This window comes from Gekko japonicus, unplaced genomic scaffold, assembly GCF_001447785.1.
Source record: "Gekko japonicus isolate JY-2015 unplaced genomic scaffold, Gekko_japonicus_V1.1 scaffold911, whole genome shotgun sequence".
NCBI classification, from domain to species: Eukaryota; Metazoa; Chordata; class Lepidosauria; order Squamata; family Gekkonidae; genus Gekko; species Gekko japonicus.
In genome coordinates this window covers 96,225-119,156 of record NW_015172582.1, presented here as the reverse complement: position 1 = coordinate 119,156, position 22,932 = coordinate 96,225, and the positions used below count along the sequence as shown (strand labels likewise).

Here is a 22,932-nt window from a genome sequence, read left to right as displayed (position 1 = left end):
ACAGAATATGAAGTGAAAACAGAACTGTAAAATCCAAGAATAGACAAGGAGTAAACAAGATACCCCCAACACATTCCACAGAATAACCGCTGCATCCATCAACATCAACCCAGAGTGGGATTAACTTCAGCCCTCTCCTGACACAGCCTTAATGTAGAGGCTGGTAGGTAACACTGATTGAAAAGGATAGCCCTTGAATACAAGAGATGTTTATTTCCATTCATGAGGGAAATGCCAACAACAACAAAATCATTCTTAGAGAAATTGAAATACAGCTGGGTAAACAACTAGTTCACTATAAACTGCATCATGGTAATCATGTACATGTTGCTCTTCTGTACACTTGAATAATGAACGTTCTCACATAATGTTACTTCTGAGACTATTTGGATGCCAGTTTCCACTCAGAGCTTAAATATACTCAGTATTCAGTGTTCATATTCTTAAATGCCAAAAGACAAAACTTTAAATGAACTCTAATGTGTCTTTGGTTTTTATGCAGGAAACATTCTGGACTCCTTTGCAGTGCATTTTTTTAAAGCATGAAATTAAGATATTATGTTGCAAATAAATAAGAGCAAAGTTTTGAATAAAACTTTAACTAGTGTTTAATAAGCTACAATCAAGTTGGCTCTGATGAAGCATTTTCCAAACCGGGCTTTGTTCTACAATCTGTGTTTTTGCCATTAGCATTCTATAGCGAACGCTGTCCACGTGTGGTTTTGATGTGGTCTTTTGAGGGGAAAAGAAATACGACAAATTATATTAATAATTTACATTATATGTTAATTACATAAATAGAACATTCATTGATTTAGCTCAGCATTGTCTGTGCTGTCAGGCAGTGGCTCTCTGGTGTCCCCAGCAGAGAGAGAGAGAGAGAAGAGGTCTCAGGATTCTTTTAAACAGGGATGCCAGGGAGAGACTCTGGGACAACTCACATGCAAAGCAGGTGTTCTGCTTTTGACATTCCCTCCTAATTACTGAATTGAGAGTCTTTTCATTTACTCAGTCAAGAACAGTCTTGAACTGGAGCTGAATAAATTCAGGTTTTCTGATTATTTCCCGAATCTCAATACCATACCGATATTGGGAGCAATGCTCCCTCTAAGCTGTAGAGTCTTGCGAGCAAAAATTCTACTTTGTGAGCGACTGGCATTAAAGTTGTGGGCGAGTGATTTGGGTACTGCATAAATTAGTTTGCTCTGGAGCCATGCTTCCTGAGCTAAGACAAAAATGTGTGAGCCGGAGGCTAAAAAACTGTGAGCTAGCTCACACTAACTCAGCTTAGAGGGAACACTGATTGGGATTCAGGAATATCAGGAAATACTGATATTTTTCGGGTTCAATATACCTAAAAATAATGCCTTTTTTTTTTTGCACACCCCTAATGGTTATACAGCCTGGATTTATTTTTTTCTTTCAGACTCATAAAATTGGGAATTACCCCGTTTTGAAATAGTTTTAGCAATTGTAGTTTCAAATAATGTCTTGAAAATATTACTAATATTTTCTCCAGAAGCAACACAAAAGAAAGACAAACAGGACACATCCCATTTCCTAGCATGGCCCCTGATTTCACAGCCAATTCACAGTCCCCCAATGTGACTTTTAAACATGCAAAGCTGGCAGGCTATTACTCCATCTGGCAGATCTGTAGTTGTAAGGAACAGGGCACAATCTAGCTAAACTTAGTAGTAACTTAGTCCCACTGAAAGTAATTGACCAAGAATTATATATAACTAACGTTGGATTGTTTTCAGTGTTAACAGCCAGACAACTTCATGTGGTATTGTTCAGTAATAATTTCAGGCATCATTCTAAATAGAGGCTAACCTCTTGTCAACACCACACACAAACTGTTACATTGGATAATGCAGAAGGAGACACACACACCTTATTTCCTCAGTGCAGAACCAATATAAAGTATGTAGAATGTTTTGAAATGCAGCAATTGTCTACTTGTTATAAACAATTGTTTTTATATAATACTTTAGTGACTCAGCTAGTAAAAGTGTATTCCAAGTTAATTCTCATTGTGCAGTGACTTAATGACTCCACCACAGCATTTCATAGCCAACCACTATAGCCAGTTAATGTACATATACTGAAGGAAATGACTGTGTAGTTGCTTATATGAACAATATTATTTCTAATATCATTCCATATAATTTCTAATATCAATGATGGAATGTCATCTTCCCAAATTACATAAGCAGCCCTGTAAACTGCTTGGCCAGAAACCTGTTAATCTACAATAACCATTTGGAACAATACCTAAGGAGGGACAGAAGAACAGGGACAAATGCTGTTAGCATTGCTCAGAAAGTCTCCACATGACTTCAGGTAGCTAGTAAGCTTTTGGAAGGTATCAAGCTTAATGCTGCAAGTCCACTTTGTGAATGTGATCTAAGGTTATCATGGATTTGCAATGATATATCTGTTTTTAAGGAGTATGGTTCACTGGCTTAATTTTACTTTTCTCACAAGACCAGCTCTATGGAATAGAACAGTGGTCCACATCATGGGTCACTATAGAGCCACCTTTTTTGGGGGGGGGGGGTGCTGCTGCCTTTTTAAAGGGCCTCCTGCTAGTGTATATGTGTAGAGAGCAAGCCATGCCTCTTCCTCTCTTTGCGCGCACACTGAGAATAGAAGCAAGAGGGTGAGGTAAGGTCCCTGGGTGGTAGAGAGGATTTCTCTGACCCTTGAATTATTCTTTGCTAGAGTATACCTCCTGGTGCTAAGTTAGAGTTTCCTGTTCTCAGCCCTCTTGTCTGCTTAGTATAGTCTTGGCCTAGAGACTAATGAGGTCATAACTGACTCCCCCCCCCCCTGCCTCCTGACCTTGATGTCACATGCTTTCCACTGGAGCAACCAAAATATCTACTGCTTTTTAATGTGTATATCCTAAATAACCTCTGCAGAAGTATTTAGTGTTGTTGACCTCACTTAAAACCTTATGTCCTACATGTCATTCATCTACCAACATCCACTTATGTACTTCTATAGCAAGGAATTACTTGAAGAAGGGGGAGGATAAATGACTGAGAAATTCTCTCCCATTTCCAACCCAAAATTCTCTCTCCAAGATACTATAAACTCTTTGGGACTACTTTCCCCATTCCTCATTGTATCTAGCCCTCTTCTCCTTAAAGAGACTCAGCATTCCAGGAACAATTAACCTCCTCAGTTCTTGGAGTAGAATTTTAGAGGATGTCTTAAAAACTAAAAATTTTCTGTATTCCTGAGGGATCGCCCCAAACAAATAAAATAAGTATTAAAAAAACATTGATGAACGTGCTTATATTAATTCAGATCCTTGGCCTATCAAAATCAGTATTGCCTATTCTGACAGGTAGCAGCTCTGTCCAGACCCTCAGGTAAAGGGTTTTCACATCTGCTATGTGGCTCTGTAGAAGCTCCCAGTTCAATCCCCAGCATCACCAGTCAAAGGATCTGGCAATAGGTGATGCGAAAGACCTCTCTGCCTGAGACCTTGGCGATCCACTGCCAGTCTGAGTAGGCAATACTGATCTTAATAGACCAGTGGTCTTGCCTGTGGTTGGCCCAGTTTTGCTGTCTTCATTATTTGCTTGGGGGCCAGCCACTTTGCAATTAGATATATGGCTTTTCCACACCAAGTTTGTGCTGCAGCTTGGCTTCTTAGCTGCATCAGTTTTTCCACTCCCTTTCACTCACAGAGCATTGTTTGCCAGGTGTTTCCTATTTTGTTTTGTTTTTAAAGTTTTTCCAATATGGTTTCAGACCACTGTAAAAGGCAGTCTGAAAAAACACAGCAAAAATGTGAAGAAAAATTGGGAGAACAGTGAACGATGCTGCAGGGATTCAGTTAAGAGGCTAAGCTGCACCAAAAGCTCAAAGTGATGATGCTATAGGGTAGTACCTTGGTGAAGTTACCTACACAGCAATAGTCAAGAAATACTGAAAGCAGAAACTACTTGTTTGAAGACATGTCAGAAGATTTTTGTTTATACTAATTATCAGGTAATAAAATACATTCCTGTTTACCTTTGCAACAGTCAGCATAAGTTTAACAGCTTCAGCAGTATTGTGGACGGGGATTATTCGTAAATTGCTGCCCAGGAATCTGAAGAACAGAGTTATCATAAATGTAGGTCATACTAAATACAGTATTTACACTTTTATAGCATTGTCCTAAGTTCTAGCATTATGTAAAAGTATAACTGCCTGCCCACATAAATTTCACATCTGGCACCAAGAAAATATAAAAAATTATCTTCCCAGTTTATTTTATGTATTGATTCCATTTATATCTCGCCCTCCCTGCAAAGGCGAGCTCAAGGTGTACATTTTTAAAATGTAATCTTGATATAGCATTTGGGATTTTGTGAACTCAGGGATGCTGGTGGAAGCCAACAGAGGCCATGGAGGAAGGGAAAGCACAACTAAGGAGCGCAAATGCTTTGATTAAGTCCTGGCCCCCTCCTGTACCCCATACTCATAACTGAGCATTTCTGTCTCTTGACCCTGAAAAAAAAAATCGGCATTTACCACCTTCAGCGCTTAAGCGAAACTGACAATTATAGTTCAACAGAAGTGCAAACAAGTTTACTTTGTGGGAAAGGGTGGGAATGAGTGACAGATAAGGAAGAAGGGAGTGATTTTACTCCCTCCCTCCTCCTTCGTAACTAAGAAGTCCACTAGTCCACAAGGGTCCTGAGACCTTGAGAATAAACTTTCCCAGGCTCAAAAATGGCTGCTTGGAGATACAGAGATACCTGCACAGAGCTCAGTGGGTCTTCTGCTAGATCCAATACTATGATTTGCCTGCTGGTTTCACCTGCATAGGCACTCATTTTATCTAAAAGGACTGTCCTATTTGCTAAAATGTAGTGAATGACAGCAGAAAGGCTAAGAAGGATCATCAAAAAGCTTCTTATTAAAGTTAACAGAAGACCAACGCCCATCAAAAATAGCCATCTATTTCACTCTCATATGCTGCAGCAATTGGCAATGTGCCAAAACTATTAACTAAGCTGATTCTGGTTTTAGGTATCTGGAAATCAAACATGCCATTAGAATAGTCACTCATTTGATGCAGAGAGGAAAATAAACTGCTGCTGGTCTGCTGTCTCTGTGTGCCCACAATTAGCTCTGATGAGCTGTATACAAGATTCCTGGAATCTTCTGGCATCACTGGAGACCAGTGGAAAATGTTTTTTTAAAAAAACATATTGTTTTACTGTTTGATTGTAATAATTTACTTTACTGTGACAGAAATCAGATAACAGTTATCAAATTATGCCAGTAGCAGAAATGAATGGGGCTTGATGTATAGGAAAGGAGATGCAGATTCTTGCAGATTCTATCTTTTGGATATACTGCACACATGAAGATACCTCATGCTGCCCTACTATTGGTCCATCCTGTCTACAATGACCAGCCATGGCTATCTAAGATCTCAGGAAGGAGTGTCTTTTTCTCCAATATTTTACAGATGAAAACAGAGATAGACTTGTAATAAATATCCTTTGACCTAGAATGACTTGGCATGCTTCATCCTTTTCAACATTACATAGGGTTAAAAGCACTTCTCCACTGCTTTCTGGCAAGCGTAGCCTTAGTGTAACCAGCCTGCCCCCTAAAAAAAACCTTGCAGAGGTACAAGGGTTAGGTACCCTCCCCCCCATACCCACAATCACCATAGAAGGCACAACAAGAACCCATAGGCCTAGGTCCTCTCTGTTCAAAAGCAACACACTGAATTACAAGAGCCAAAAACTCCCAGAAGTGTTGCTCAGATCTTGTTTCTGCTGCTTTCTCTGAGGCCATGGTACTTCCTTATCTCCAACTATTATTGATCTTATTTACGTTATTTAGTGTGGAATTTAATGTCTGTTCTAATCTACAGACTCTTCTGTGTGATTATCAGGGCCAAGAATATACACTGATATAATCACTAAGACAATTAGAGCAGATAAGTGGGAACCTACAAGGACTTGCGGGAGGTATCTGATTTCCCACTCCCCCACTATTTCCTGTTCCCCTTTCCTGAAAGCCCCCATAGTTTCTCCCTCTTTCCTACTTCCTTCTAGGGTTGCCAGCTTCCAGGTGGGGACTGGCGATCTTCTGGAATCACAAGAGATCTCCCAACTATAGAGATCAGTTCCCCCTTAGGGTTGCCAGCTCCAGGTTGGGAAATTCTTGAATGGGGATGGAGCCTTGGGAGGCAAGGTTTAGGGAGGGAAGCAACCTCACCAGGGTATAAGGCCATCGATTCCACTTCCAAAGCAGCTATTTTCTCCAAGAGAACTTGTCCTCTGGAGAGCAGTTGCAATTCCAGGTGATCTCCATTCCTCACCTGGAGGCTGGCAAGCCTAGTTCCCCTGGAGGAAATGACTGCTTTGGAGGGTGGAGTCTATGGCATTATACCCTTCTGAGGTCCCTCTCCCCCTCAATCCCCACCATCCCAAGACTCTAACCTCCAAATCTCCAGGTATTTCCTAACCTGAAGCTGGTAACCCTGTCTCCTTCTGAGCCAACCTACCTTTATCTGCTCCTCTGTCTTAAGCGGTCCCTCTCCTCCCACTCCTGGCAGCCTCTGCTGAGGAAAACTCTGGCTGAGGACACAGATCTCAAAGCTATTCAGGCTGCAAGTGTGCTACTCAGTTTCTTATGGATCCCAGGTGTGTCTTTGAGATCAGCGTCCTACTATTAAATGCATTATATCATTCCTGGTTCTGTGATAGCACTATATCACCATGAGCTTGAAAGCTCTAGTACCACTGTATAGAATATTTCCTGAGGAAGATCTGGTTTTTGAAACATTGTTATAAAATCTGGAGATGACGTTGATTTATTCTTATACAAGGATTTTCTTATGATTTGATGGAATTTCTTCATTATTGTTATGTAGTGTTTATTGGCAGCAATATATAGAAAACATTTTTTTTGTAAGTCTTGTTGACTACCTTAATTTGTGGGCCAGACTCTTGCAACTGTTTTCTCAGTATCTATTTTTTAAATACCTACAGACCATAGAGTTTTGCCCCAAAAGTGGAGCATCACTCCCCATGTCGCTGACATGTTGACATCATTTCTGGAAGTTATGTCATCGCATAATCAACATCGCTCAGGAAGGCTGTTTGGGGGTGGGGTTTTCCCCAAGGTAGCAGGCAGGAGCCCAAAAAAGCAGGGGATCCCCCACCCCCACCTGGGGACTGGCAAGCCTACAGGCCTAGGGCTTCCAACCTCCAGGTTCTCCCAGAATTACAACTGAACTCCAGGTGATAGAGATCTGTCCCTATTAAATACTGGGTTCAAGATGCATTGCAGTGAACAGCTTGACTTTATTAAGGGATTTCAGGAACAAGACTGAAAAACTGTTTAAATAGCATGCAAAAACAACACCCAAAAACACCCAACTCCCAACAATAGGCTGTTTATATAACATTAGTTTCTCACTGGTCACTTCCAGAGTCCTGGTGGGCTATTGCTCAAGAGCTCTAAGCTCAGCCAGTCTCTAATAGATAGTCCTGGAATGTTCCAGACCTAATACATAACAGCCCCTTAGAGAAAATGACTGCTTTGGAGGGTGTACTCTATGGCATTATATTTGGATGAGGCCTCTCCTACCCCCAAACCCTTTCCTCTTCAGACTCCACCACAAAATCCCCAGGAATTTCCCAATTTGGAGCTTCCAACACTAGGCCTGGCCCCAATGAGTCCTCCCTCAAAGGTTAAAATAGGCCTGGAAAGGGCCCTGCCCCCTCCCCCACATTTTACTAGGAGAACCAAGCCTGGAATCTGTGGTTGCCTAGCAATGGCCACTGGGGGAATTTGTTCTTTAAAGCTACAGGAGCTCTTTTTATCATCTTTAGGTTTTTTAAACTCATATGTTTCACATTTTTCTGCAAACTTGGGTGATTTTCAGGTTTGTAGAAAGATCTGTCTTGCCTGCTCACTGTTCCAGTTACCAGATTTAAGTATCCTCAGATCTGGCCAACTTTGCTGTTAGTATTTCTAATATAGGCACATATGTATTTTGGATTCTGTCCATTCTCCCTAATGCCCTGAATAAGTGTACATCTATTTCTCTGTTCTTTCCCTTGAAACGTTCCAGAGTTCTTTACTGGATGAAGCAAGCCCCAAATTTATTCTGTCAGGTCCCTGAGATGATCTCCAGTGGCCCTTCTCTCTGTTCTCCCACCATCTGAGGTGAGCCATATGGTGGGGATAGTGCCTTCTCAGTGGGGACAACATAACTTTGAAACACTCTCCCTTACAGGGTTCACTGGGGGCTTGCATTATTGCTTGGCATTTAGGTGCCAGGAAAAGACGGGGGGGGGGGGGGCTGTGTTTTCTGCTTTTTTAAGCTATCTGCTAGGATTTGCTTGTTGTTGACAATTTTGTATAGGCTTTACTATACTGTTGTTACTGTAACTGTAAGTCAGCAGCCTTGTTTGAGCAAATGATATTTGATAAGAAATGTGTGTGGCTCAGGGGTAGAACATCTGCTTTGCATGCACAAGGCCCCAGGTTGAATCCCTGACATCTCCAATTAAAAGAATCAAGTAGTAGGTGATGCAAAAGATCTCTGCTTGAAACCCTGGAGATCTGCTGCCAATCAGAACAGAAAGTACTGACCTTGATAGACTAATGGTCTGACTCATTGTAAGACAGCTTCTTGCACACAAATGAATAATTTAATAATAATACATAAGCATATGTAGACATCTAACCATCGTTATACTTGCTGCTTCCTTCCTGCTTCACCCTTAGGTTTTCCTCCACTATTGAAATTTTAATTACAGTCTCCTTGGGGCTGGTACTTGTCTTTTTTTGTTAATGGTAAAGCATCATGGACACCAATGTACTGTATAAATTATAACCAGTGTGTGTGTGTGTATTAGACTCAGTCTGTGGTTATCTGGAGTCCTGATCTTATTTATATAATCAGATTATCTGGAATGGTAACTCCCTAATTGAGGATTTACCCGCATGGACCATTAGAAACCGTATCTCATTTTTAAATCAATTAAATCCATGTTGCAATCTCAAGCATACGCACCTGGAATTAAGTAGCATTTAAACAGGCAGCACTCAACATGAGTAACATTTCCTACCAGTTCTTTGATTTTTTAAAAGTAAAAAGCTAAACTATACTTGTACTTTGGGATTGTTAAATTGTTACATTTCCAGAACAGCACCATATTATCAAGCTAATTTTGCAGCATCATACTGTTCAAGAAACATCACTTTCTTGCATAGGACAGTATGTCAATAGGCTAAATTTACAATGCTATAATGCTCTGGCTAGTTTCCAATGAAATTAGCAAAATCAATTTCTTGTGGGATGATGGAGCTAAACAAGGTCTTGAGATGTCCTTAGTGTTTTTAGGTATTAAACTGTGTTAGTAAAACCTGGGAATTGTCAGGCTTGACGTGTGTTAATAAGCTTGGTAAAACTAGAGAAGGGCAAATATTGCTCTTACGAATGGTCTTCCTAGATTACATTGGGATTATATTTGGAAATTATTTTTCACTCTGTACTTCCTGAATTCCATCTTCAACTTCAGCCTGCTATTCCCCCCCCCATGCAAATGGAGAGCTCAAGTCTAGTGTCCACAAATGCTTATGCTAGAATAAAATCTTGTTAAGATCTGCCTATTCTGGGCAAATGCTGAACTTCATTACCCCTATTTTCCTTTAGTAATAAAAGAAACTACTAATGGTTTATTTATTTCATACCTCTGCTGAATTCTGAACATTACATCCCATTCTTTTGATCCATGAAGGGCAGCTGACAACAACAAAAATCCATTCCTGTGAATCGTCATGAACTTCTTTATTTTGTCAAAGAATGGTTCTCTGTTTGTGAGAAACAAATCTTGAACATCAGCCAATAAAAATGCAACACCTGGGCAAGAAGAAAGGTTGTCATTATGTTAACTGCTAATAAATATAAATAAAGTACACAAAATAAATATACTAACTCATGAAAAAGAATTCGTTCCAAACAGCTCAGAAGCCACCCGGGGGGGGGGGGGGTTGCCAAACATACTGTTAAAGGATATAGATACTCTGCTGAAATTCCATTCTTTCTTTATTTAGGGTAATAATAACAACAATAATAATATGCCATCAAATTGCAATTGATTTATGGCATCCCCTCATGGGATTTCAAGGCGAGAGATAAGCAGAGGTGGTTTGCCATTGCCTTCCTCTGCATTGCAACTGCATTTCCATTGCCTTTCTCTGCATGGTTTTCCTTGGTGGTCCCCCATCCAAATACAAATGATGGCTGACCCTGTTTAGCTGCACCCTGCCTTTCTGTTGATATTCTCAAGTCCCCAAGATGGGGGTCAACAGCAAATATACAAAAATACTTATCTATTAAAATCATTCAAAGGCATCATGATACAAATAAGCCAGGGCCCACATCGATGACCTTCAAGCTGCCCCACAAGCTCTCTTGAATAGCTCTGTTTTATAGCCTCACTGGAAAGCCTCATGCCACACTCCTCCTGGGAGTGCAGGGAAGCAACAAAAAGGCTGGAGACGATAGTGGATCTTATTCTCATGAGAGGGCACTACTCAGAGACCCTGTTGTGAGGAACACTATTGCACATGGCAATCTTTAAGCAGTGGCTGGAGAAACACTTGTCAGGGATGCTCTAGGCTGATCCTGCATTGAGCAGGGGGTTGGACTAGATGGCCCGTATGGCCCCTTTCGACTCTGTGATTCTATGATTCTGTGATATTCTCAGAGACAGTCCTTCAGGTATGTGGGCCCCAAGTCATAAAGAGCTTCAAAGGTATGTACCAGCACTTATAGCTGGACTGCTAGTGAATGAGCTTCAGGACTAATGTAATGTCCACTGACAACAAACAGGCCACCACATATTGCAGAAGTTAAAGTCTCTGAATCAGAGGTCGATTCGGGGGGAATCGCGGGAGATCACCGTTCCCCCGGGTGAGGTACGGGGGGCGGGGCACATGATGAAGCCCTGCCCCCTGCTTCCAGCCACCCCGCTTCCAGCCCTCATTCAGCCAGGAGGAGGCAGGAGAAGAGGGAGGGTAAGTTGCTTCCTCCCCGCCTCTCCCCACCCCTGCCTGCCTGGGGTCAGGGAGGGCCTTGGCGGGGCTTCCTCGCACTCCCGCTGGCCTTGCAGGTCCACCGCCGGGCCCCTGATGGGGCTCAGCAGTGGAGCTGCAAGGCGGCGGCGGCTGGGACCATTAGGGGTGGAGGGCCTTCGCGGGACTTCCTCGCACTCCCGCCGGCCTTGCAGGTCCGCCGCCGGGCCCCTCATGGGGCTCAGCAGTGGAGCTGCAAGGTCGCCAGCGGCCAGGACCATTGGGGGCGAGGGGCAGGGGGGGCCTTCGCGGGGCTTCCTCGCCAGGGCTCATAACTGAGTGGTGGGTGTGGCCTTATGACACACTTCCGGTGATGGCAGGGTGTGTGGCCTTATGACACACTTCCGGTGATGGCAGGGTGTGTGGCATATGCTAATGAGTTATGCTAATGAGTCCCCCTAGCTCTTTTTCTACGAAATGACCCCTGCTCTGAATCGTCTACTATTTAATGATGGGCTAGTCAGTGTTGCCTCTAAGCTGTGCATGTGAGTGGCAGCTCATTAACACTGGAAGCACTACTCAGCAGCAATCTGGAGCTGCGCAGGGTCTTGCATTGCCCATTTTAAGGTTATAGCAGTTATATTCTGCTCAGGATGTGAACTGCTCTGCTCAGTCAGGGGGGAAATTAGAGGGAACATTGCTAGCCATTGACCTTCCTAATACACAAACCTAGCACCTCTCACCAGAATTGCAATGAAATCCCCAGAGTACACTATTCTGCTTTGCTCTTAGAAATCCAGGAGAATGTTATGTTACTGATAATGGTAATCCCACTGCCTTGGTGACCCTGATGGGGCAGAAAGGCAGGGTAGAATTTTTTAAAACAAATATATAAATCATACCAGAGTATAAATATTTTATAGACACATCCCGTTTTCTGTCTCACAAAGGGGATTGTAGACCCTATTAACTTTTTGGCTGTACAGAATGTTAAAGGAAATAACAGCAAAAAGCCAAACAGGAATGCTATGCATATCATGCAAGCCATGGTTCTCTATTTGAACTGCACTGAGGGGTGACATGATTGAGGTTTATAAGATTATGCATGGGAAAGAGCAGGTAGAGAAAGAGGTACTTTTCTCCCTTTCTCACAATACAAGAACTCGTGGGCACTCCATGAAATTGCTGAGCGGTCGGGTTAGAACGGATAAAAGGAAGTACTTCTTCACCCAAAGAGTGATTAACACTTGGAATTCACTGCCACAGGAAGTGGTGGCGGCTACAAGCATGGACGGCTTCAAAAGGGAAGTAGATAAGCATATGGAGCAGAGGTCCATCAGTGGCTATTAGCCACAAGGTAGAGATAGGGACTCTGGGGCAAGTGATGCTTTGTCATCTTGGTGCTTGGGGGGGATCAACAGTGGGATGGCTTCTAATGTCCTGGCCCCACTGGTGGACCTCCTGATGGCACTGGTATTTCTGGCCACTGTGTGATACAGAGGGTTGGACTGGATGGGCCATTGGCCTGATCCAACATTGGCATCTCTTATGTTCTTATGTTCTTATAGATTATTTAGCATACTCAACCCAGCCTTGAAAATATTCACCAAATCAAGCTATTAAAGGATTCTTTAAAATCACAGAGATTAACTATCCACCATTTACCTCTAACTGCCATGGTTCCCAACAAAAATTATTGTAGTTTCTGTGGTAGCCTTGTGGCTCTGATGCTGTGCTAACACATTTCCAATAATTTTAATACTTATTGTTTAATGTACTGTACCTGAAAGGGAGAAAATAATTGATCCAATTTCCACTGAATCTGAATAACGAATTCGATGTTGTTGGTTTTTAAGAGATGCTGAAATTTCATGACCCTAAGTGTATAATGAAACATTACATTACCCTTCTGTCCTTGAGGCAATATTTCAATTGGAAAATGCTGACATATTCAAAGGAAGTTTTAATTATGTACACAATTAAAACAGGAACACAGAAATTGCTAGGTCAGACCAATACCCATTTCCAGCAACTGTCTACCATTTGCTATTGTTTGTGTCCCAAAACATATGACTCTTTACATGGAGATTTCATTCAAATATCAGGTATAATTAATGTTAATAGAGCCATTCATGAATTTATCTACTTCTTTTTAAAGCAAACAAATTTTGTACCCATCATATATCTTTCAGGAGGTAAATTTCACAGGTTAATTATGCGTTGTATGAAGAAATACTTTCTTCTGTTGGTCCCAAACCTAGTTTAAAGCAATTTAAGTTATACTAAGTTTTAGTATTATGGAAGAGGGAGAAAAAAATTATCCACATTATTCCAAATTTTATAATTTTTTGTCACCCTCTAAAAGTGATGCTGCTATGAAACATGCAACCTTGTACATCAAGTACTATCCTCTATATCTAGGGTGCTCCATGGTAAGCTTGGTATACCATGGAACACAGTGTTGCCTAGTTGCAAAAAATCCATCTTCAAGAAAAGGTTGCTGAATTTTATCCTTCCATCTTCTTTCTACTGCTTTATGGCACATCAAGGCTACTGCTGATTGCAACAGGCACAGTGATCAAAGATTGGCAGCCTTTTACTATCTACGGCTGATTAGGCAGTTGGTTCCTTTCCTCGAACGCAATGACCTGGCAACGGTGATCCATGCTATGGTCACCTCGAGATTGATCTACTGCAATGCTCTCTACATGGGACTGCCCTTGTCCCAAATCCAGAAGCTGCAGTTAGTGCAAAATGCAGCAGCCAGGCTGCTGATGGGTCTCTCTATATGACAGCACATCTGGCCTGTGCTGAAGGCATTGCACTGGCTGATAACAGCATACTGGATTCACTTCAAGATGCTGGTTTTGTTCTTTAAAGCCCTATATGGTCAGGGGCCTGCCTACCTGAGGGACTGCCTTTCCCCAAATGTCTCCCAAAGAGCACTGAGGCAAGGGTCGCAAAATGGAAGATTTGTATTCACTTACCGTGAAGCTTCCTTCTCGGTGGTCCGGGAATGGGGCAATCCTTACTCTTGGGAATAGGCTCCTTCCTCTGGAACAGGGTCGGTTTTCTCAGCTCAATCCAGGAAGGGGAGGGGCCTGTCCTTTGGGAACATCCCAGTCGTCCCCAAGCGTGCATCCCCTAACATCACACTAAGGAAGGGGGGGGAAACACTTCTCCCCACCATAGTGAAACTCAATTTTCGGGGCAACCAGCCTTGTAACTTTATGCCCCTCCAGTGGGTGTAGACCAAGGTTGAAACCTTCTGTCACTCTCTCATTCAATTTAGTGTCTCAGAGAAACTTCATAAATGTTCCTCCAAAATAACCTCTAGAAGCTGCCCCCCAAAACTGGCTGGGTAGGACTGCCCCAATCCCGGACCACCGAGAAGGAAGCTTCACGGTAAGTGAATACAAATCTTCCATTCTCCGGTGGTCCTGGGAATGGGGCAGTCCTTACTCTTGGGACATAACATAGCAGTGTGCCGCGGGGTGGGAAATCCATCTTCTGGTTATAGTGTGCTGCAGCACACCCCAAAGAAAGGCTGCCACAGCCAAGGTCAGCTTCTCTACTCTATAGCACTCTACTCTATAGAGTGCACAGACTTCCAGGTGGCCACCGTACCTACCGTCTCCAAGGATGGGAAATGATCTGCAAGCTGCTGACGTAGCAGCCCCCCACAGAGAATATGCCGCAACACCTTTGGGTGGATTCAGCCCCCGAGCCTTGCATGCAACAATGATGTCACCCCTAAAACCGCTTACTCAAGGTAAAAGGCAATACCAGTTGACCTAAGGAAAATATCCTAAAGGAAACAAATAGGGTATCTGAATCATGCCACTACTTGGCCTGTCAATGTAAAAACTGAATACCCTACATATATCTAGGCAATGCCATTCCCTTTCCTTGTCATGCCTATAATTGGGACAAAGGAAGGTAAGACAATGATCTCTGACTTGCGAAGGAACTGGTTTAACCTTGGGAACGAAGGCTTTATCCGAACATAACATCGCCCTATCATTGTGGAAGACATGAAGTTCCCTGTCAACTGACAGGGTCCTCAGTTCAGATGCTTGCCTAGTTAATATTATGTCTGCTACTACAAGGTCTTGAATGTTAATTCCTTGAGACTCCATGGGTTTAAAGGTTTTCTACACAATGCTCTCAGGACCCTATGTAGGTTCCAAGTTAGAAACCTCTGCACTTGTGGTGGGTTTGACCATGTAGTAACCCTTTAAGGGTAAAGGTTCCCTTGCTCGAAAGCCAGTCGAATCCGACTCTAGGGTTGCGGTGCTCATCTCTGTTTCTAAGCCGAAGAGCCAGCGCTGTCCGAAGATATTTCCGTGGTCATGTGGCCGGCATGACTAAACACCAAGGTGCACGGAATGCTGTTACCTTCCCCCCGAAGTGGTACCTATTTATCTACTTGCAATTTCTTGCTTTCGAACTGCTAGGTTGGCAGGAGCTGGAACTAGAGACAGGAGCTCACCCCGTCTTGCGGCACCCGGGTCTCGAACTGCAGAACTACTGACCTTCCACAGCCTGCAGTTCAGCGTCTTAACCCTTTAGGAATCTCTTAATGAGTGGATGGCAATTGAAGGGACCTCTCTTCCTAGCCCCCATCACTGCCAATATGGCTGCCACCTGTCACTTTAATGTACTCATGCTTAGCCCTCTATCCAAACCATCTTGGAGAAAGCTAAGATGTCTCTGATGCTTTTAATGGTTCCCAATCATGTTCTGAACACCAAGAGTGAAGGACTCACCAGGTTGTGTTATTCACCCTATTTGTGAAGCTCTTCCTAGAAAACTAATATGGTGTCTGTCACCCTGTCAGGGTAAATCAACTCTTCTAGCTGTTTCCACTCGACCTCCAGGCTGTTAGGTTAGGAGAGCTGGGAGAGGATGTTGTGCCAATCCTAGTGTCAATAAGTCCTTTCCCAGTGGTAGGCACCATGGGTCCACGGTCAACAATCTCTTCAGATCCTGGAATTAAGCTCTTGGTGGCAAAAAGCATGGTATCAACCCAATTCCGCCTTCTGTTCCAAAAGCTTTTGAATTACCTTGTAAAACAAGTCAGTTGGAACGTGTACAGTCATCCCTGTGGTCAGTCGCAGTTCAGAGCATCTTGTTCCAACAGCTTCTGAATTACCTTATGAAGCAATTAAGTCAGTTGGAATGTGTGCAGTCATCCCTGTGGTCAGTCGCAGTTCAGAACATCGGTTCCTGTTACCCGCTGGTTTTAAACTCTGGATATGAAACACATAAATTAATTATTCTTGTCTGTGATAAAGAAATCAATTTCCATCATCCTGTACCTTTTGCAGACGTGTTGAAACCCAACTTGCAGAGTATCCATATGGACTGGTCTAATCATATATACTCAACCAGTCCGTCAATGCACTATCCTGGCCTGCCACATGGACCACCTTCAATGACTGTAGCTGGATCTCCGCCCATCTGATCAGGTCGCTCACTTCTGTGTGTAAAGTCCGAAATCTGGTTCCTTATGCCTTTGTTGTCATATTGTCTGTCTGGACTAGAACGTGATGACCTGTTAGTATCTTGTAGAATTCTAAGAGCCCCAGCTTGGTGGCTCTGAGTTCTAAAACTTTTATACTCAGTGAATCCCTTGTGTCATTGTCCCTTGAGAGTGGGTTCTCACCCTGGCAGACTTGCGTCTGTGGTCATCACCATTCCCTCTAGATTTCAGATTGGGGATCCCCATTGGAAACAAAAAGGGTTCCAGCCACCACTGCACTGATGCTGAAGTTTTTTTGGCAACTGTACCAGCTTGTAGCCCTAACTGACAACCACATCCTGGTAAGGTAAGGGAAAATGTCTGTAGAGGCCTGGCATGGAGCCTTGACCACTGAAGTACTTCATGGTTTGACACCACCATGCTCAGTAGCTTGGCCAGTGTCATACCCTCTATCTTGCATTTTTCCAGCCTGTCAATGTCAGAAGGTGTATGTTGTATTATCTCTCCCAAGTGCCTATCTGCACCCCCAGGTGTACCCTTCTCCATGTTGACCATGAAGGCATGGTCTCTGTCTCAAAATAATAATAATAATAATAATTCACCACCATCTCTGATGCTTCCCCACTTTGCTGGTAAGAAGGGGCCTTGACAAGGATGTCACCTAGAGATGGAGACAGCAACACTCCCTGAAGTCTCAGATATGTTACAATGGCTACCATAAACTTGTTGAACCCTCTTGGGAATGACTTCGGGCAGAAAGGCAACACTGGTACTGAAGTGCTTCCCATCATACACAAAGCATAGGAACCTGCAGTGAGCCATGTGTAAATGGTCCTCCTATAGATTGATGGATGCCAGGAAATCCTTTGCTTGAACATCTGCCAGAATAGAATTCCGACTTTTCATCCTGAACGTTCTAGTCCTGATGCAAGAGTTTCCTGGCATCCTTATTCTTCTTTGGCTCTGGGCATAATATCCTTTTGGAGTCACAACAGGACTGACAAGTTTTTTGTTTGTTTGTTTGTTTTGTTTTTTGAACATAGAACACGTCTTTATTTTCAGTTAGATATCTGTCAAGTCCCTCTCCGAAAAGGTTCATGCCCTGAAGGGAACTGCTTTAGCTTGCGCTGCAGAGTCCCCATCCCAATTCTAAGCCACATGTTCTTTCTGGCTGCTACACTGCATGCCATGGCTCTAGTTAACTACTGCAGGATGTCCAGAGAAGTACCTTCTTAAGTTTGTCTTTAAGTTCTTGTGGGACTCCACTATCAGCTGAGGCTAGTCTCAATGCCCAAGATTGTACCACCCTGGCAAACACCAAGCCTGCTGTTGACATCCTGATGGAGCAGGCTGAGACTTCGAAGTCTTTGCATAAGGCTTGCTGAAATCCCCTATCGCTGGGTCTTGGGCAACCTATCTGCATCCATAGGGAGAAATGAGTAGGAGGTCAAGTTAGTCCCAGGTTCGTCCACCATTGGGATCTTGGGTCTCTTAGTAGCCTCTGGTATCAGGGAATAAAACTTGGGGGGGGGGGAATCTGATGGTTAGGTTTTGTTGTTGTTGTTGTTTTTTAAGCTATAAAAGGCTGCAGGCAGTTAGAGGCTTGCCCTTGCCTGCCTCAGCCTAGCAACCCTGGATTTCCTTGGTTGTCTCCCAGTACTAACCAGGACCGACCCTGCTTAACTTCTGAGATCTGACAAGTGTGGTCCAGCCTGGGCCATCCAGGTCTGGGCTGGCATCACTGCTTGTGGTACTGCCAGTATGTACACCATCTGGCCAGACTCCACCAGACGTTCTGGGTCAAAATCATCATCTTCCTTAAGTCTGGAGGAAATTCTTTTTTTTTTATTAATAGCTTTATTCCCCCTCCTAAAGAGGAGAGATATTTCGCTTAAGGTCAAGAAAGGGGAAGGGTATATAGATGGGTAAAGAAAAGAGTGAGTGGTGTTAATATATTAGTATATTAATCTTTTCATGTTAAGAATTAGAGTCAATCACTGCTTCTGTAGACCGGCGTTCTTTTCTTCTTCCATCTCTGTTAACCAGGCAATTAGTATGTTAGTAGTGTCCTTCTGGGAGTTAGTTTCTTTTTCAAAGTGTAATCCAAAAATTAGAAAAGTTTCTAGAGTCTGGGGTCTTTGCTTCTCTTGTCTCTCAGATTATACTTCAAGGCAGTCGCTCCTTTGGGTTCCTCGTCCTTCAGCTCTCCCTCCGAGCTACTGTCTTCCACATTCAGTTCTGTCATCCACTTGGCCAGTTCTGCCTCTTCTTCTTTGCTGGCGTGCCTTTCTAGAAAGTCTTGAGCCTTAAAGATAGAGTCAATCTTTTCGCTCTTTTCCTTAAACTTGAAAGTCAGTCCTTCAGGCACCAGCCATTTGTAGTTTTTTTTGATGGTTTTGTAGGAATCTGGTCAGTCCTTTATATTCTTTTCTTTTCAATCTTATTTCAAATGGAACATCTTTTAGAATTCTTATCAACTGATCTCCAATTTTCAGGGGTGTCGTTGATGTCACCTTTAAGATCTGATCTCTGAGACGTTGCTTTGTAAATTTTACAACCACTTCTGCTGGCAACTTATTTTTTCTTGTATAATTGGAATAGGCCCTGTAGGTCACCGCCTGGGGCGGGTGGGTGTTTTTAAAATTTTATTTTAATAAATGTATGAATCGCCCACCCTGGAAGCAGGCTCTGGGCGATTTACAATCTTAAAACAGGTAAAATGCAATCTGCATAAAATCATCGTAATAATCCAATAAATTAACAGTCCAGATGGGGAGGGGAGGGGCCTCAGCCGTGTGCAGTGCCATAAACTCCGCCCTCCAAAGCACCCATTTCCTCCAGGGGAACTGATCTCTGCAGTCTGGAAATCAGCTTTAATTCCAGGATCTCTCCAGGTCACACCTGTAGGTTGGCAACCCTACATCCGCCATCTGGGGCTCGATTGTGATTCTGGGAGGTCTCCAGGCCCCACCTGGAGATTGGCAGCCCTGTTTCCTCCTGATGCAACACTGACATTCTCTGCCTCCGCTCTGCAGGTGACGCTGTTCGATTCGCAGTTCACGGACACTTCGCACGGCCCTTGCACCTGCAACCAGATTCCTTCCGTTGTGCTCAGTGGTGAAGGTATGGACCCTGTGGGGGTGGGGGGCAATGTTCCCTCTAAGCTGTGGAGTCTTGTGAGCAAAAATTCTACTGTGTGAGCTCCTGGCATTAAAGTTGTGAGCCAGAGATCCAGCTACGGCATAAATTAGTTTGCTTTGGAGCCATCTTTCCTGAGCGAAGACAGAAATGTGTGAGCCGGAGGCTAAAGAGCTGTGAGCTAGCTCACACTAACTCAGCTTAGAGGGAACACTGGTGGGGGGGTGAGGCGTGTATGTACTCCCCCAGCCTTGACGGAAGCTAGAACAGCTTGGCTTCTGTGGCTTTGCTTGTGAAAGAGGGTGAGGCTGGGGTGCCGTAAAAGTCTGGCTGGACTCCTGGGTACCTCTGCGAATCTTGGGGTTGCGAACTCTCAGCTGGGAAATTATTTATTTATTTATTTCCCGCCTTTGTATCCCACCCATCCCATTGATGGGCTCAGGGCGGGTGATGCCGTTTCAATAAATACAATAGAATTTAAAACACTTTATAAGCATCAATTCTGGAGGTTTGGGGGTGGGGCCAAGGAACCACAGTGGGGGATAACGCCTAGGCTTGCCAAGCCCCCCCGGGGGGCGGGGAAAACCCCGCCCCAGAGGCCTGTTACCCACTGCCGGTGGATCAGGCCCTGGTGGGAACCCCACCCCCAAAGCAAGCAACATGCCCGGTGTCAGCACGTCACCCAGAAGTGACGCAGTCGCGTTGGGCACGGGGCTGCGGTCATCCGAGGGAAAACTCTATGGTTTTCCCTCAGATGATTGTGGCCCCACCCCCAGCGTGCCCGGCGTGGTTGCATCACTTCCGGGTGATGTGGTTGCGGCGCACACGCACTACCAGAGCAGCGCTGAAGTCCCCCGCTGTATGTACAACCCTACCACTATTAAGCACGCGGTACAGCCAAAAGCACCTCTCAGGGCACTTTCAAAACAGGGTGTGTACCCCGAATGCAGGTTTGAGCCGACTTAAATAGTTTTTCAACAGAGTATGGGGAAAAAATCATTTCTTAGAATTGGCATGCAAAATTATCACAGACATTGACCATGAAGCCTGAAGCAATGTGTTCTTTTGCAAAACCACAAACATCCTTAGCTTATCACATGTCCCTTGTGGGAAGGCCGATATTTTCCTGTTATCAGCCAGGTGTTAACTTTCTTCATGACAGAATAACAAGCAGAGTTCAGCAATTCCTCGTAACGGGCCTAACGACGCCTAATATGGTCATGCAATCTTGTGTGTTCCGCAAAGACTCTATTTCTTATCTCTGGCTCTCCTATTTGCAAAAGCTATGTTCCCTTAATGATTTGCAAAAGCAAATATGTTTCCCTAATGGAATGGCCTTATAATGCAAGCAAATTGCAGGTACATGCTTTACGTACACAGCCTTGGCTGCTGGGGATCTCCCAGTGCCATCGGCTTCATTTGCGGTTTGCCACCGACTGCAGCTCAAAATAATGAAGAGGGAGGGTCTCTCCCTTCTCCCTCTCTTCTTCTCATTCTTGGATTGCTGCGCTCTACAGAGCGCCTGTGAAACACGTCCTGCTCAAGCAGCAGGGCCGGTAAGACTGGGATGTTCCTAGGGGACAGGCCCCTCCCCTTCCTGGATTGATCTGAGGAAACTGATCCTGTTCCAGAGGGAGGAGCCTATTCCCAAGAGTAAGGACTGCCCCACTCCCAGGACCACCGGAGAATCGCCTTCTCAGTGGCGGCTCCACACTGGTGGAATGAGCTCCCGGAAGACATCAGGGCCCTTGCGGGACCTCTTACAGTTCTGCAGGGCCTGTAAAACGGAGATCTTCCACCAGGCCTTCGATTAGGAGGACTGAGGACTATGCTATTAAAAACTGAACTGCTACGGCCCTCATGTTATTGGCACTAAGAATAGCTATGGATACTGGTTTAGCTACATTGGACCACCATACAGCAATCGCCATCTGCACTTAATTGCACTTTGTATGTATATTGTTTGTTACATGAATTTTATAGTATTGCACTTATGCATCTGTGCTTTATTGCATTTTAACCTGTTGTACGCCGCCTTGAGCCTGCCTGTGCAGGAAAGGCGGGTTATAAATAGGAAATAATAAATAAATAAATAAATACATAATAAATAAAATGGGCCCCTGAAGGAGGTGCCCCATCCATTAACTGGTAGGCTGAGGCTAAAATCATGCACCAGCACCCCTAGCGCAGCTTAGAGGTAACTTTGACTCCTTCCACTATTACTCCACAGAACTGACATTCAAAGAAAGTTTCAGAGCTGATGCTTAAGCCTTGATTCTCTAGACATACAAATTATTGCATCTTCTATGCTGGAATTTCCAAATAACCCTCCTTGGTGGAGCTAAATTTGCCAAGTGGTGCTTTTGGGTGCTTTTGGGATTCACAGTTCCCATTTTTTTTTTAACTAAATTTTTTTAAAGGGTGGCTAGAATAACATTACATAGTTGTAATATACAGTACCTGAAGAGAGGAACTCATGATTACTGTTGTAATCCATTGTGCCTTTTCTTGCCCATCACTTTCAGCCATTTTGACACACTATTATCATCTGCAATATTAAACCCCAGCCACCATCTTCTGAAAATGCTCAAGGAATGCTACCTAGTGTTGGTGGAAAGATTGTAAAAATATTGTTCACATCTTTTAAACAATAGTAACCTAAGAGAGATTTTATTGTATTGCATGTTTTATTTCAGTGGACAACAGGAATGATAAGAGCAAGAACAGCAGTTACAATCTGCAAAGTACAGAAGACCTGTGCCTCAAACTGTGGTGCTAAAACCACTCTGGGCTAACTAGCCAACATTAATTTAACTGAGACTTACTTTTGAACATGTATACAATAGGATTGTTCATTTTACTCTGTTTTAGTGCTTAGCCACGCCCACTCCTGAGGCCTATCATGAAAGCAGTGTTAAAACCTGAAACTCTTCCTTAACTTCCCATCCCTTTTCCAAATTCAGTGCAAACTTTATGGCCTTTCCTCCATACAAATCTGTCACACTCAGTTGCCCAAAATAAAAAATACCATATCATGTCTTTCATTATGACCAACTAATATAACACAAAACAGTGTGCAAGCTTTCCAGTTCTCCAGAACTTTTCATTAGGTTGGATGTAAAAATAAAAAATACAGAAGGGCCAGAGGGAGAATAAAACATATTTCAGGCCATGATCTCAAGGTAGCTCCTTGCCTGTATCTCATGTAGAATGCCAGTCAGATTAGAACAGAGAAAATGCTAGGTGGA

The 22,932-nt window shown here is 43.6% G+C and overlaps 1 protein-coding gene across 1 annotated transcript; it reads right to left on the bottom strand.

Moving 5' to 3' along the window:
- Positions 1-597: 597 nt before the first annotated feature.
- On the bottom strand, positions 598-22,213 carry LOC107119035 (chromosome unknown open reading frame, human C1orf146). The gene is made up of 5 exons (XM_015421458.1): positions 22,145-22,213; positions 12,845-12,938; positions 9,736-9,904; positions 4,033-4,111; positions 598-732 (listed from the first exon to the last, which is right to left on the bottom strand). Exons 1-5 carry the CDS (start codon positions 22,211-22,213, stop codon positions 598-600), a joined length of 546 nt encoding a protein of 181 aa, XP_015276944.1.
- Positions 22,214-22,932: the final 719 nt, after the last annotated feature.

Coding starts and splice junctions, on each gene's coding strand:
- LOC107119035 (XM_015421458.1), bottom strand. CDS start 22,213: ATGGCTGAAAGTGATGGGCAAGAAAAGGCACAATGGATTACAACAGTA. Junction 12,939..22,144: donor TCATGAGTTCCTCTCTTCAG/GTACTGTATATT, acceptor TTATACACTTAG/GGTCATGAAATTTCAGCATC. Junction 9,905..12,844: donor AATTATTTTCTCCCTTTCAG/GTACAGTACATT, acceptor CTTCTTGCCCAG/GTGTTGCATTTTTATTGGCT.